Consider the following 16883-nt stretch of genomic DNA (forward strand, 5'->3'; position numbering starts at 1 on the left):
AAATAAAACCATATTACACAGAGACAACATGTTAGGGTTGGGGTAACAGTAAAAATACACACAGTCAAAAACGGGATGGAAAAAACTGGGCGGGGGGGATGAAGGGGGAGGAAAAAAAGCAGAGGGGTCAGATGGAATGGAAGTCTATATTCCTTGAGCTGTCTACATTCTTTATCCAAATGTATCAAGAAACAGGGTCCAAATTTCTTCCAATTCATATAAGTGCTCTCCTACATCGGTAAGATATTCTTTCTTTCGCTGCTCACTCAGACAGGTCCACTGCTCTATTCTGGGCATAAGCCTACACCATTTTTTTGTAAAATCATGTGCTTCATAATTATGGCAACCCTCAAGAATCAAAGTCTTGTGTGGAGTTAAACCTAGCACAGTAGGTACATAACCTAGGAAATAATTTTAAGCTGAGGTCTGGTTGTAGAAGCATAGCACCAGCATCACTTGTGTCCACCTCCTTCCACAACTGCCTGACTGTTCGACAGTCCCATAGCATGCAGAAGGGTTCCTTTTTCTCTATTACAGCATCAACATACATCAGAGGACAAGGCCCCCATCTTGCAAAACCTCCGTGGAGTCCAATACATTTTGAATAGAATCTTTTGCTGTATATCAGTCATAGCCTGAGATTCACAGAAGCATTTGTAACATTCTGCAATATGCTCTGCCACTGAGATTCTTTTAAGGGCTGTGATAACTCACCTTCCTATGCTTACACAAAGAACTCCAGACTAAAGGAGTTCTTCATTAGTAAAGTATATATAGCAGACATGGACTTGGGGAGTTTGTGAGGCATTTCCAAGGTTTCTGCTAGCTCTGGGGCCTCTGGCAGGCCTAGGGAACCCACACCCTAGGAAAGATTAGCAACAGTTTTCATTTTAAGTACTGCCACTCCACTGAGGGTGGCAGGACATATTGTTGTTTTAATGTTAGAAGAGAGACAAATACAGAATTTTTAACCTGTAAAATAGGCATCATACTTATTTTTTCCATCCTCTCTATGTCAAGCTCTTCTGGGCAGGGACTGTTTATAATATATGTGTATGTACAGAGCAATGAGACCCTGATCTCAGTCGGGGCTTCTTTTGTGCCACAGTAATATAAAATAAAAGTTAACAAGTTACTACTACATGCAAACCTTTTCATCCAAATGTTGTGTTGAGTACGGACTCCACATAAGTTTTGTATTGTTTAGTGAGTGATCGATCAATTTACTACCTGACCAGTACCTTCATTCAAGATGTACCATCCCATGGTCCAGAAGGTTATTACTGATAGGTGAGTTGGAGCCCTAAATAAGATGGTAACCTACTAGGTTTCAGGAATCTTGAGGACTCTGCAATTGTCTAAAATTTGTCAGATTTATTTTACATGGAGAGAATCTTACCAAAGGTGGTCAGAATTACTGCAAAACTGAAAAGTTTGGTTTACTTTGGAAATAGAATCTATGTTTGGTACCTGTTTGTCTAAGTAGAACACACAGAAGTGAGTTTCCCCGAGATCCCTCACTACAAATCAGGTCATGAGGAGGTGAAGAGACTCTGATAAATAAAACGTACAGTGAAATTTTAGGGAAACCTAAACCAATTTTCAGTAAATACTTTTAATATCAGATAAAAGAATTGAGGTGAATGAACTGCTCATCTATCAGAAGTAACAGAGTCTGCTTTCAGATATATCTTGACATCTGGATGTAAGGAAAATCATAGTCTTATTACTATGAGGACAAACAAGGATAGAGGAAACATGCACTCCATATGGATTCATCTTTATCCATACCATAGCGGTGAAAATCCCACACTTGTACAATCTGATGTGAATTATGAGTGATTTGTCCGACCTTGCTCTAGTGTCTGAACACCAACTGGCACGCATAGACTTTATTCATAATTCTTTCATTGATGAGAAAGGCATATTAACACTGGGGAAAAAAGAATAATTAGATGACCTAAACAACCAGTCAGATAACTTCCACCTGGTAGGATCCTGATATGGCATTAATTCCCATGCTAGCAGATTCTTCCTGTGTGGAACAAACAGATTATTTCCCAGAGACTTGTTGATCCCCAAATACATGGCATCCTACATCAGGTTGCATGATCAGAAAGACTATTGCTCTTCTTCTTCTGATCTTCAATAGGATCTCTGGTTCTGAAGAAAAAAGTAAATGTGGACAAGAGCTCCGTTGGTCCTAACTGTGAGTGGCTACTGCTCCATGTTTTGGTCTAGTGCATACAAATACAAAAAAGAAGAATTGTCGTTTTGCTTGGAGGCCTCCAAGACAGGAGGTAGCAACTCTAATCCATAAAATTCATCCGTTCTTTGCTTAGCCAGCCAACTGTGATGGTGTTCTCTTGAATGGGGGAGTTCAGATGGATAGTAGTTTTTCTTCCTCCATTTAAAGGAGAATGCAGGACTTCTTCTGGAAGACTGGATGACTAGATTTTCCCTGCTGTTTAAGAGATATGGAGCATGAGAAATATTAGGGTTAGTCATTACTGACTACTAGATCAATGGTTTGAGACCCTTGTGGATTGTCACTCTTTGTTCTGGTAAATATTAATTGGTTATTTCACCCTAGAAGACCACGCTCCTTGTACTATTCTGGTTGGGAAAAGTGCTTCCCAACCTTCCAGACAGGTATCAATTGTTGTAACTACCCTTCCTGGTTTAAAAAAAAATTAAAAGGCATTTGAGAATCTGTTTCTCATTGGCCATTAGTTCAGTGTCTTAAAACCTTGAGGAAATTTGACCTTACAGGTGATTGGGCATCTTTATAAAAAGGAAATGGCAAGGAAAACTTGACACAGTCTAATGTACATCTTGTTTCTTGCCAGCATGTCTATACATCCCCAAAAGCTCAAACAATTTCACAAAGGCCTATGGAGAACATGTTATTTCCTCATTGTAATTTCTTCCTTAGAACTGAGCACAATGTATTCAACCTTACTGATTACTATAGCCATGTAGACGGAATTCATTTTCCTTTGCTCTTGGCTTATCTGGAAGTCATGCTCTTAAGAAATGGGAAAGCACACCATACATCCAGTGAGGAGTGTTGAAGGAACCACAGTCAGTCCCTGGTGTTCATAAGGAAAGAGCTGGAATTTCTTCCATGAAGTTCCCACTCTAGGAACTGGAATCCCTGCTACAAGGAGATCAGTCTAATTTGAGATGCCTTTGGCTGCTGGACTGATTTGGCAGCTGCTCTGCAAAGATTACCTGCCAATGTTCCATACATGACGGAGCTATAGAGATAGAAGAGCACGGTGCAAAGGCACTGCAGTGACTCATCTGAAAAAAGAAAATCACCAATCTCTGACCCACCGTGGAAGAAACGAGAGGAACAAGATGAGTAGTTTTGCCCTAAGTTTTCTTTTGCCTTGTCAGCCAATTTCTGTAGCATTTAAGTTGCAGAGCAACATTGGTCACCAGAGCCTTAGAGAGAAACTACTTTTCTGAAACACACTCTGTACTAGTTATACTACAGTTAGGAGCAAAACCAGATAGCAATAAGAATATAAGTACTCTTTAATAAATAATTTAGAAATTTCTTGAATAAGGCGGTGCTTAACCTGCACAGAGGGATTTCTATCACCAATTGCAGCTCTGGAGGTAGAGAAAACTGGCAGGCTCTTCAGTTTTAACTTGTAGATCTAAAGTTAACAGAAATAACTAACCCTGTAATAGTAAAATCTTCACCTCTTGACTTCCTGGTGTCTCATCTTGTGTGTGTCTATCCTTTTGTTTGTAATCTCTTTAGAGCAAGAACCACACATTTCTCAATTAAAATGCAGTTATGTTGTTTTATATACAAAAATAAACTACAATATGAAACTAAAAAAAGACAGTTTACTCGTTTAGACAGATGTACTTCATTTCTCCATGGAAAAGTCTTCCACTTTATAATTCTGTTAAAAACAGCTTTGCTTTGATTTAATTAATAAATGAAACATTGATCTTTATTACATAATAAAATGTTGAGATTGGCAGTTAGTTGAGCCTAAATCATAGGCTGAAAACCAAGTCAGAAGGACAAAATGAACACCTAGCAACATGAATGAAGTTGTGCAAAGCAAAGCACTAAACACAGGACATCTGCAAAAGACTTCGTTTGCAAAATAGGGAAGTTTCTGCAACATGCTAATTACCCCTCATACTAAGACAACCTCCATATTTAAACAACTGAAAAGAAACCACATTCAGATCATGGCAACAAAGAAATTAAAAATTAAATCCTACTGCAACAAAATTATTCTATATTTCAAAGGAGACACCAACTTTCAACATAACTTGCTAAGAGACTACACCATCCATTACATTAGTGAACTCTCTTCAACTAAAAAGATGCCCTCAAACTGTTGAGTCCAAAGACAGATGAAATATGAACAGATGTGTACTAGTCACAGATGGCTACTTTTAAATTTCATTCTTTAAAGACTGTTGTTTTTGCACTTTAAGAAGCAAATCAGAGATGTGGCTAGCTCAAAGGAATATTAAGAATGAAGAATATTCTGCTAATACTGAAAAATGTTCTCTCCTCTCACCCTCAAATTCTATTAGTAGAGACATATGACTTAAAACAGGGATAGCTATTAGTCATTCATCTACTTCACCTGCTTATGGCTCATTTGAAGAGATCAGAAAGACAGGACATTCTTGTTAAGAAACTAGATTGGGACTCAGGAGGTCTAGGTTTAATTCCCGGCTCTGACAAAATCTCTATTTGAATAAGTCAGTCTGTGTGTCAGTTTTCTGATCTGTAAAATGGAGATAATATTCTTCTCACAGCCTTTGTACGTCTTGCCTAAAGTAAACTGAACTATCTGGGGCAAGGACTGTCTGTTACTATTTGTTTATAAATTGCATAGCACAGTCAATTTTGGTGGAGGCCTTTAGGACAGGGGTGGGCAAATTTTTTGGCCTGAGGGCCACATCAGGGTTCCGAAACTGTATGGAGGGCCAGGTAGGGAAGGCTGTGCCTCCCCAAAAAGCCTAGCCCCCACCCGTTATCTGCCCCCTCCCACTTCCCACCCAGACTGCCCCCTCAGAACTCCTGACTCATCCAAACCTCCCCCCATCTCCTTGTCCCCTGCCCCCAACCGCCCTCCGGGAGCCCATGAAACAATATAGCCAAAACATTTGGTTTTAAATTGCGTATTTTTTCCCCAAATACTTTTCATCTGCAGTCAGCCTATCTTTGGAGGTTTACAATTTTAGAGTACAAAATAATTGAAAAGTATGTACACAATCCCTAGTCAAAAAACTTCTGCTCCTTTCACTCACTGAATATATGACAGAGATTGGCCAAAAAAAAAAAAAAAGTTTTTATTGTTATTCTTCCTGTAAACACACAGCATTCTTACCCTGTGATTTCCTCATGTCTTTTGTGGCTAAAGCACGATTTCCATGCTGAACACTGGTAAAATCAGGGTTGGTCACATTGTTAACTCTCAGCTCTTGCCCCACCGACTTCCGACCATAAGTATTTTCCCCAGATCCTCCATTGACATTGTAGCCACCTGGGAAAAAATTGGTTTGAAATCAGAATGTTATTGCCTTGTATATTTAGTAGCGTGTTATACCTATGTAATAAAGTGTTTCAATTTTATTCATAATTAAAACTGGAAGCCTTTTAATTATTTTAATTTGTTATTTGGCTTGATTTTAGACTTTCTATGCAAAAGTGTTTTTTTTAGGCCCTTTGAGTTTCTGGGTCACTTGTACAGATTAAAGGGACACTATCAATTTGATTTTATTTTTTTAACTCTAATTTCAAAGAGTTCAATTTTCAAAATAATGCATATGTTTGATTTTTTTTTTAAATCCCTTAAAAAGATTAAGGGTGTTTTGCTCTTAATTATACTTAGAGAGGTCTTCTGGGTGGGCTTTGGGCCCACCCATCCTCTATGCACATACCCACCTGTTCCTTGCTGCCTGCTTATTTCCAGTTCCAGATCTGCTGCTATTAACAGGTAAACATTATCTTGTACACTCTGGGAAATGGTGAAAAAGACTGAGAGGAAGTTCTCTAGTTTCAGTTATAAAGATGTTAGGGATTATTTGTAACAATAGCCAGTAAAAAAATTCCAGGTAAAAATGCAATTTTTCAAATTGGCAATGTCCCTTTTAAGCATGTGTCAACAAATATCCTCACTCACACGTGGTGTACTAACAAGTCTATTATTTGGAAAAACATTTTTAAATATGGCACAGTCTATTCCAGGGGTTCTCAAATTGGGGGTCATGACCCCACAGGGAGTCACAAGGTAACATAGGGATCGTGAGCTGTCAGCCTCCACCCCCAAACACCACTTCACGTCCAGCATTTATAACAGCATTAAATTTTTTTTAAGTGTTTTTAATTGGCGGGGGGGCACATTCAGAGGCTTGCTGTGTGAAAGGGGTCACCAACAAAAATTTGAGAACCACTAGTCCAGTCTAAGTGCACAATGTATACTAAACTGGGAACACTTCCACTAACAGTAAAATACAATCTAAAATGCTGTCATTGCCTTAAATTCTAAAACCCTTTTTGAACAAACATTTTTCCCTAATGGATCATGTTCCTTAAAAGTCTGCACATTTCTAGGCTATACAAGCCCTGGAAGTTACCGTATTTTCCGCACTATAAGGCGCACCTAAGAGCCTTAAATTTTCTCAAAAATTGGCCGTGCGTCTTATAATCCGGTGCGCCTTATGTGTGCACTGAGTTCCAAAATCTGTAAAAATGTTGTTGTGCGACTTTGGTAAGCGCTTTGCTTGATTGACTGTCGGACCATTTTTCGCTGACACAGGGACGTAATACGTAAACTACGTACGCTGGCAGCGATAAACCAATCAGAGAACATTACGTAATACGTACAGTACGTACGTTTACCTTCTCCACTCCTCCAGTAGGTATACTACCGGTATGCTGCAAAACAACATTTGTTTGTCTAAGGACCCCCGAAAATGGCACCAGTGAAGAGACATGCTTACGAGGCACAATTCAAACTACAGGCTATCAGTTACGCAGTTGTAAATGGGAATAGAGCAGCTGCGAAAGAATTCAGCATCAATGAATCTATGGTTCGGAAGTGGAGGAAGCAAGAAAATGAACTGCGCCAAGTTAAGACGACGAAACAGAGTTTCCGCGGGAACAAATCGAGGTGGCCACAGTTAGAAGACCAACTTGAACAATGGATTATTGAACAAAGAACAGCCGGGAGAAGCGTCTCTACAGTCACCATTCGACTGAAGGCTTGCCATCATTCCGGGAGGATTAACAAAAGAACTCCAACCGCTGGACATTGGTGTAAACAGGGCGTTCAAAGTGAAGTTGCGAACGGCGTGGGAGTGATGGATGACAGACGGTGAACACACCTTTACTAACACTGGGAGGCAGCACCGGGCGAGTTACGCCACCATATGTGAATGGATTGTGGATGCCTGGGCTAAGGTATCTGCTTTAACTGTTGTCCGAGCTTTCGCGAAAGCCGGCATCATTGCTGAACAGCCACCTGGCAACGAGACTGACTCCGACAATGATATGAGAGAACCCGGCATGTTTGATGGCGAAATTGCCCAGCTGTTCAATTCAGACACAGAAGATGAGGACTTTGATGGATTTGTGGGAGAAGATTGATTAAAAAATAATGTGAGTGTATTGTTAAATAGTAGAATAAAGTTCAACTAAACTCACTGTTTTGCTTCCGTTACCTTTTTACTACACTATGAACACTGTTACCTTTTTTTGTAGACCGTATGTTTTAGCATGCGCCTTATAATACGGTGCACCTTATGTATGGGTTAAGTACAGAAATAGATCCCGTAATTGAGACTGCGCCTTATAATCCGGTGCGCCTTATGGTGCAGAAAATACGGTAATTAGATGTCGATTCACTATTGACCAGCCAACCCAGAAGAAAGGATGGTCTCTTGTACATGACCTTCCCAATGCCCTGCAACGCTTCTTCATGGTAATGCACAGCCCAGTGGTGTTCATACCATCCTATGGTGACAGCCAAATGTCAATGCCAGCCTGAAAGAACCAGTTCTCTGAGAATTTACAGTGAATGGAAGAAACCTTCTGCTCCATCATGTTTGCTGCAGCACTTTGTGTGCTGGACTTCCCTCTGCCCATCTCGCCACAGGATTGCCAATTTATACACTGCAAAGAATAGTCTATTGGGCTTTCACAATCCTTTGGCTGACCGGCAAGAACTCAATCTCGAATTTCTTCCCTATCTAACCCATACAGTCAACCAGGGAAGAACTCATTGTGTGTCAAAAAATCTAGATCACCAATAGTCGCTAGGCCGTCTCTCAGCAACACCAATTCCAGAAGCCAAACTGCCTCACAATATAAGGAAGATGAAAAAGAAATATAACTATTACATAGATGGTCTTCATCAGTGTTTCCCAAACTTGGGAAGCCGCTTGTGTAGGAAAAGTCCCTGGCGGGCCAGGCCAGTTTATCTGCCACATCCGCAGGTCCAGCCGATCGCAGCTCCCACTGGCGGCAGTTTGCTGCTCCAGGCCAACAGGAGCTGCTGGAAGCAGCGCAGGCCGAGGGACGTACTGGTCGCTGCTTCCAGCAGCTCTCATTGGCCTGGAGCACCAAACCATGGCCAGCGGGAGCCGCGATCAGACGGATCTGCGGACACAGCAGATAAACAAACCGGCCAGGCCCGCCAGGGGCTTTCCCTACACAAGTGGCGTCCCAAGTTTGGGAAACACTGATGTAGACCATCTTCTAGCAGCCACAGCAGTTGCTTAGAACAGGGATGTCTTTTAAGGCTGCAGGAATTAGAAAATTTAAAAACTAAAGTCCAAATGACGTTGAGATACAGTGGGCCCAAAGAGCAATTATAAAGCTTCTCTCCAAGAGCAGCACATCTGAGATGTTAAACGGAAAGCATATGTCATCAAGGCCTTTTTGCCACAAGTCAAGCAACACACTACTCTGGTACAGTTTCCTTGTTTGGTGAAGGCAATTTTAAGAGAAATAACAGATACAAACCCTGCAGATGTATCTCCACTGGATTTATGGCTCATTACAACAATCTGTAAACTACTAACCCTCTTTTGTCCTATGACTCTAGAGATGGTAACTGCTCACTTCACCTTGAATGGTCTCTTGCACCATGGGTTAACTCCTTATCTGTCCCCCCTTCTATTTAGCTGTGACACTCCATACCTTCCTCAGATCTGAATAAGAGTTGTGTACAAGCTTAAGAGTTTGTCGCTTTCACCAACAAAAGCTGATCTAATAAGAGATATTACCATGTCTGTCTAATATCCTGGGACCAACATGGCTACAACACTTCTTTTAATTGTTATGTTTATAATATATTTTATGGTTAAAGGACAGAATACCACATTAAAATTCAAGACTAAAAGCATGTAATTTAATCAGGTAACATTTGAATTCACACTAAACCAAAGCCACATTTAAATATGCACGTTGTCATACAGATAAGGAGGAACGGGATATGATGGGAGGAAGGACAGAGTGTGGCACGTGGAGCTGCTGGGTGGGGGGGGTCACACAGACTGGGGTTCAGAAGGACTAGTGGGGGGAGACTGGAGCGGGGGCACATGAGCTAGTGGGGTGACAATATTGAGCCAGGCGCTGAAGGAGAGTGGGGATGCAGACACACATGGGGACAGGAGAGGAGGGGTGGCTGAGTGGGGGTGCAGGGACACATGGGACAGGGGCAGATGTTCCTGACTGAATGGGAGAGGCTAGGGGCCAGCCAGAGTCTGCATGGGAAAGGCTCACTCACTCCTTTACAACACCCCTTCCCCCCCCCCCCCCCCCAAAAACAACACTGTTCCATTTGTCTCTCATCCAACAACCCTCCAAGTTCACACCCAGGGTCCTTCCCAGCAATTATTTCCCTCTCCCTCATCTCCTTTGTTACCCCTGACTTCCCCAAGCCTTTGCACTCCTTCTGAGGGGTACAGAAAATATGTTCCTGTATTGTAGTTTAAATGAATTATTACTCAACGTTCTATGTTAATATGCCTAGTAAGGAATCTATTTGTCAACAAATATTTCCTGAATCTTTTTTGTCATCTGTATTGTTACAGACATACTTGCTGACAGGTATTTTGAAATAAATTACCAAAATAATTGACGCTTGTGTGATTATATTGTGTTAATTTGACAAATAAAATATGCAGAATTTTGCAATATTGTGCACATAATTTGTAATATTTTGGTGCAGAATTCCACCAGGAGTAATTCAATGTGTTAATATTATAGTGTTGTTCATTTTAGCAGAAACATGCAGACATAATGGTGTGCAATCGTGGAAACTGGGGCAGTATACGAGCGATAGCTGGCTCTTGTGAAAGGTTGTGGAATGAACTTCCAGTACCATCACAATCAAATGTAATGTTACCTGCCTACAACAGGGAGGAAAAAGGAAATGTACTCTCCCCTCCTTGCCAAACACCACCTCAAGAGTGGTGTAACCTCTCAAATCTCTTGTTACAGGGTTGAAACATTCCACCAATGGCAGTCCAATGATCACTACTGAGTCAAAATTGTGAATGAAGAGAAAATCAATTTGTGACAATTATCTGTCAACAGGCTATTAGCCTGACTATTCCCTGGACAAAACATGACAACTTATTCTGATCAGGTTAAATATACATGTCCTAGTTCACACACAAGCAGCCACAAGTACCTGGACCTTTATAAGCAGACTCAATGGAGAGAAGTCTGTAACATAGACATACCCAAAAACACCACCAGTGCAAAGACCAGAGCAAAAACAAAGCTAGACAGCAATATGGATTTCTTGTCATCATAAAATACAAGTTTCTTTAGTGGATAAGATAAGAATGTGGAGGTATGTGTTCTTTAAGTCTACTAAAATTAAATACTTCCCATGCCTGATTACCAAAATCAGTGTATTTGGTCATTTCCACAAAGAAAACAGCAGAACTATGATTTTTCTGAACTGGGGGCGGGGGGGGGGGGGGAGGGAAGAGATGATCACGGATTTTTCTAACTCAGACCCTTTCCTTTTAGGGAATTTTTAGTGCACACAGCAGAGTCTATGCATGCTAGTTACTGCACAACACTGGTGGGTTTTAGAATTCAAACTACTCTAGTGCACATTGCTGTGCTGTGTAGACAAGGTGTTGAATCTAGAGAACATTCCCAACCAGAAAATAGCTATAAAGTTGAAGTAGACAATGTCACTTCCAGATATTTTTATATATATACACAACAATTTTATAATAAAGGTAAGCTGAGGCAGAAAGAAGTTAAACAATTTGCTCAAGATTACAGCGAGCGGCAAAGTACAGACTAGATCCCAGAAGTAAATTACAAATCCACTGCTATAATCACTAGAAAAATAGTGATTCCCATAACAGATCAGACCTATGGTCCATCTAGTTCAGTAACCTACTACCAACAGCAACCTGTTCCAGGTATTTCAGAGGAAGGTGCGAGAAAGCCATAGCAGACAATTATGGAATAACAGGACCACAGCAAAGTTCCTTTCTAATCAGTCAATTAATATCTTTTTTTTTATTTTATATAATATAACTCTGGATTTTCTCATTATCCATATAATATGTCTAATCTTTTTTTAATCCTGCTATGTTTAGACTCAGTGATATCTTGTGGCAATGCATTCCACAGATTAACTATGCTTTATGTAAAGAATCTCTTTTATCAGTTTTAAGTTTTCTGCCTTTTCAAGGTTTTTTTGGATATCCCCTAGTGCTTTACACATGAAACAGCAATCCATATACCTTTTTCTTCATTCTGTATGTCAGTGTGGACTCTGATATCATCGTGTCTTTGTCGAGACACCACAGCTGAATTTGAGGGTTGTAATCCATAGGAGGCAGAGCTGCCCCGGTCTCTGGATGCAGGGTATTTTAAATTGTCTTGGTCAGCTGATGCACTGTCAGTTCTACAAAAAGAAAATTATTTTTATGTAAGAGTACACTAAAAGAGGGATTCACATTTATGAACACAACTCACATTTAAAAACAATCAATTTTCTTAGAAAGAAAAATAAAGTTACACTGTATACCCTAGCTACTTTTAGAAGAAGCAAGCACCTTAAACTTGTGCCTTGAATCAGAACTGAGTAAGCACAGTAACAGAAAACAAAGGTAATGAATGTGTTCTAGTGTGTTGATGCCCTGCTGTAAGAACTACCTGGTCAAGTGCTCAGACTTGGATGGATTGTGTGACTGCATGGAATGTTAGATCTTTGATCAATTTGGAAGAAAGAAGGGATGGACAAAGAGAAAAGCAGATTGATCTCTCTCTGTCACTCACTCTCTCTCTAACCCCCCGCCCTCCCAAAGAGAAAATCAGATTGATCTCTCTCTGTCACACACACACCATCTAGTTAACTGTGGAGGAACTTAAAATTGCTCCAAAGTAATTCCTCCTTGTAAGTAGATATATTGTTTGTGATGAGCTGCATAATACTGAGATGAGATGAGATTTAAAGAGAAAGTGACTGCGGGAGAATTAAAGCTGCAAAGAGTTGTTACCCTTTTCAAGGGTCTGGAAATTACACAAGACTTCTCAGGCAATTCCTTTGCGGTATGAAGTGTAAATTGTGATGTCCCAGAACTGGAGACTTTAAAAACCAAATCATAATAAGAATCACACTAGCACGTCTCAAAATAAGTAAACAATATGAATTTTTACCAAATAGTTTCAGTACCTCTCAAGTACAGTGTAAAAGTATAGCAGTAAGTTTAACGCTGGGAAGTTATTTAGCATACACAAGGTAACTACATAACAAGACGCTGGGGAAAAACTATTAAGATGCATTACTTTCATTAAGTGTGTTGGATATACTTTATAAACTTATTTAACATGACGTAATAAAAAAAAAAAGTGTGCGGGGTGGCAAACCGAAACCTCAACATTCATTTTCCCCCCATATGTACCAAGCAAATTTGACTTTGAATGCTGTAAAATTTAATATTCTGAAGTTATTGGTTTTGCATATCCAAGTCCACTATCTTGAGTTAATTAAGACCAGACTCTTTTAAATGCTTCCTTATAAGTAGCATTGGAGGTTTTACTTTAAATCCAGTAAAACTATATCCAACAAAAATGATTTTTATATAACCCAAGTTTACATTGCTGAAAATTATTCACAGAGGGGGCTGTTCAGCAAGCCCTAAAGATCTCCCATATTCATTATGAGCAGGGCTTTGGAGCTGTGCTCCAGCTCTGCTCCAGCACCAGGCAAAAACCTGCAGCTCCACTGCTCCGGAGCTGCTCCGCACTCCAGCTCAGAGCTCTGCTCCAAAGCCCTGATTATAAGCTTTGTTTATATTTAATAAATCAAGAAAAAATGACAGTCTAATTTTTCTACTCTTAAATACCCCCCCCCCCCAAAAATCAGAAGAGAAAAATAATACAAATCCTCAATGGTCTTCCAATAAAAAACAAAACAAAAAAAAGTTCACTGTGCAAGAGCCAAGAGGCAAATTCAAAACAGTGGAATTCAATACACTTTGCAGGCAAAAAGGTTACCAAAGCAAGAAATATTAAAAGACTTATTTCTTCAATCATTTCTTAAAGACCTGGTGCTCCCAAAGATCAGCTTCCCAATCTACAAAACAGAAAAACAATCCTGAGGGTTAGTGCTTGTCAAGCACTTTGCAGGTGAAAAACCACTAAAAATATTATTGGGGATTTAAAAAAACAAAACAAAAAAAACCAACAGAATTTTCCTGAATTCCTCAATGCCCATCCCAAATTACAATTTTGTCCCCAGTCTACAGACTCAAGTAGATAAGTGTCCCAATTAATACTTTCATATTGCAATAAAGACAGATGTCCCTTAGGCCCAAATCCAGATCCAGCAGGGAAAGCCCGAATAAAAGACTTTGCTCATGAGAACTAACTGGGGGCTGTGAAGATGTCCACACAACTGGACTACAGTCACTACCACAGCATAAGGTATTAAGTAGCAAATGAAGCCGATTTTGTGCCACATGTATCTGTATCATACTTCAGTTCCACTTACATGGCCCATGCACATTTTCTCCCTCCAGGGTGAACTGCAGAAATTTCTAGTTCACGCTCAGGGAGATGGAGAATGTCTCATATAGGGTCTCTGCCATCTCAGCCACTCAATGCAACAGAGCAGCAGATTTTCAGTTGCTATGAGCTTAAACACCCAAAAGTTTCATAACAGTTGGTTCCTCTGATAAGCATGGCCTTCCAGTACAGTAACTCCTCACTTAACGTTGTAGTTACCGTATTTTCCGGCGTATAAGGCGACTGGGCGTATAAGACGACCCCCTAATTTTACAGTTAAAACATAGGTTTTGGCCTATACTCGCCGTATAATACAACCCCCACCCTTCCGAGGGGGGGAGCCCAGAGCCTTTTAAATCCCAGCCGCGGCGGGGAATCAGAGGGTTCTGGGCTGCCCACTGTTTATACCCGGCGTATAAGACGACCCCCGATTTTTGGGGGTTGTTTTTTAGTATAGAAAGTCGTCTTATACGCCGGAAAATATGGTATGCTCCTGAAAAGTGCAACTTTATGCAAAATGATGTTAAGCGAATCCAATTTCCTGATAAGAATTAATGTAAATGGAGGGGGGTTAGGTTCCAGGGAGATTTTTTTTGCCAGACAAAACACATTATATACATATACAGTACAAGTTTTAAACAATTTTAAACAGTTTAATATTGTACACAGCAATGAATGATTGCGAAGCTTGGTTGAGGTGGTGGAATAAGGGAATTCCTTGCTGCTAAATGATGAACTAGCACTCGGCTGAGCCCTCACGGGTTAATACGCTGTTAATTTAGCCTCACACTCTACAGAGCAGCATGGACTGAGGCAGGAGGGAGGAAACACAATAGATGCAGGGCAGTAGCTGCAAACACTTCCTTGCAAAAACTGAACACGATGATGAGCCCACCCTATCCAGCTGGAGCGCACCACTCCTTCCTCCAGACAGCACATGCACAGCTGCACAGGTGTGGACTTTCCAAAGTGCTGGGGGGGGCGGGGGGGTGCAAGCATGAGTGAGAGAGAGTGACGTGCATTGCCCCTTTAAGTACACTGACAACACTTCAAATACATTGCCCTTTTAAGCAGATCAGCCAGTTGAGACAGGAAGCTTCCCTCCCTTCTGTCCCATAGCCCTGTCCCCCTCCTCTGCTTTGTGGAAAGGGGGTATGGAGTGGGGGGGCAGGAGCAGGGGCACATCATAATATCAGCACCCCTCTCCCCCCATCCCCCAGCAAGTAGGAAGCTCCCCGGGAGCAGCTCCAAGGCAGAGGGCTGGGCAGGAGCAGCACAGCAGCGGGGAGGGGAGGGCCACCTGAACTGCTGCACCCCCGACCCCCCATTCTATTCCCCACAAGGAGGGGCTGCTCTTCCAGAGAATCATGCAAACAGTGGACAAAGCAGGCAGCTGCCAAATGACTTTATAAGGGAGCACTGCACAACTTTAAACAAGCTTGTTTAGATCAGAAACGAAACATCATTAACCGGGACAACGTTAAGTGAGGAGTTACAGTACAGTACACTGTACCATCTCCTACTGTCAAAATGGGGAGTCAACAAACTTAGTTCAGTAAAGCATTAATTGACTTAGTACATTTAAACTCTGGGGGTTTTTGTATGTCAGTTGGCCTGAGAATTGCCCATGTTCTTGACTAACCTCACTTCCTGAAATGTTGCCCTCTTTTTAAAAGCATTTTAGAATCTTTTTATTGCGGTGAAGCCTACATGCTCTACAAGCCTGTTGATGCTTTGAGAAGGGGGGAGGGATAACTCAGTGGTTTGAGCATTGGCCTGCTAAACCCAGGGTTGAGAGTTCAATTCTTGAGGGTGCCATGTAGGGATCTGGGGCAAAAATCTGTCTAGGGATTGGTTCTGCTTTGAGCAGGGGGTTGGACTAGATGAACTTCTGAGGTCCCTTCCAACCCTGATATTCTAAGTATTATGTACTATTGTGGTTGTGTGTTTGGGAGCAGAGTCTTGCAAACTAACAGAATCAAGAGATGCCTGGCATAACAGCCCATCAGCTGCAGAAGGAAGAGTGGCATTTTGTTTAAATAAAAAAAGCTGTTTTGCCCCCATGCATCTTTCTCAAGTAGGCATTATTATCTCTTTTAAAAAGTCTGCGCCTCTCCTCTGCAATCAACATGCTCATTTCAAACAACCATCAATTTCTCATCCTCTCTCAGCAGGCACAAAAGGGCCACTTCAATACAAGTTATTGGTTTCCTGAGAATAGACGTAATGGTTCAACTATGACTGGTCGTGCTTTGAAGATGGACTCTCACGCTGAAGTAAGCTTGGAATAAGAAAATTTATGCAAAAAGCAATTTTCTTAGCAGCCATTTCGGTATTACCTTGTTATTTATTCAAAAATGTGTGTTTAAGTAACAGTCACACAGCCCATATTCTCTTTTTGATTTGATCTTATCAGAGTTCCATGTGTGACATCATAATATGTCACTATGGAAATTCAGCCTCTATATTTCACTGAAGGAACAAACAGCAAGATGACTGCTGAAATCATGGCTTGTGCATGCTTATCCAAATATTTTTGTACAAATACTGGTAAATACTAAGAAGAAAATCATAACAATAATCTTATTTTCAATCATTCAAAGTTTAAAAGCTTCTTCCTATATTAGAGTACATGTATTTTGGAGAGAGTGCTAAACTATTTTACCCACTTTAAAACCATAATACACTTTATTTAGGTACTTACAAATACAGAACCTGTGACTTGCATTTAAAAGGTATACTTCCTTGACCTGTCTCCCCATTTCCTCTTTTATGATGCAATACAACTGAGTCATCAAACATCAAGCAAATTAGATATACCGGTACAAAACTTGTATTCTTG

At 40.7% G+C, this 16883-nt stretch overlaps 1 protein-coding gene across 4 annotated transcripts in view; it reads right to left on the reverse strand.

The window, feature by feature from the left end:
* Positions 1-16883, reverse strand: part of SMG1 (SMG1 nonsense mediated mRNA decay associated PI3K related kinase) — a 114753-nt gene that overhangs the window by 86949 nt on the left and 10921 nt on the right. For 2 of the 4 annotated variants that reach the window (XM_039490806.1, XM_039490805.1), the window contains exons 1-3: positions 16746-16867; positions 11773-11936; positions 5379-5534 (exon numbers count right to left, since the gene is read on the reverse strand). In XM_039490806.1, coding sequence (XP_039346740.1) covers positions 5379-5534; positions 11773-11936; positions 16746-16843 — 418 coding nt within the window. In that variant the 5' untranslated portion in view covers positions 16844-16867. Of the gene's footprint in view, positions 1-5378; positions 5535-11772; positions 11937-16745; positions 16868-16883 lie in introns of those variants that run through there. The other 2 variants (XM_039490807.1, XM_039490808.1) reach the window with 1 other exon arrangement.

This window comes from Mauremys reevesii, linkage group 10, assembly GCF_016161935.1.
Source record: "Mauremys reevesii isolate NIE-2019 linkage group 10, ASM1616193v1, whole genome shotgun sequence".
In the NCBI taxonomy this organism is placed as follows: Eukaryota; Metazoa; Chordata; order Testudines; family Geoemydidae; genus Mauremys; species Mauremys reevesii.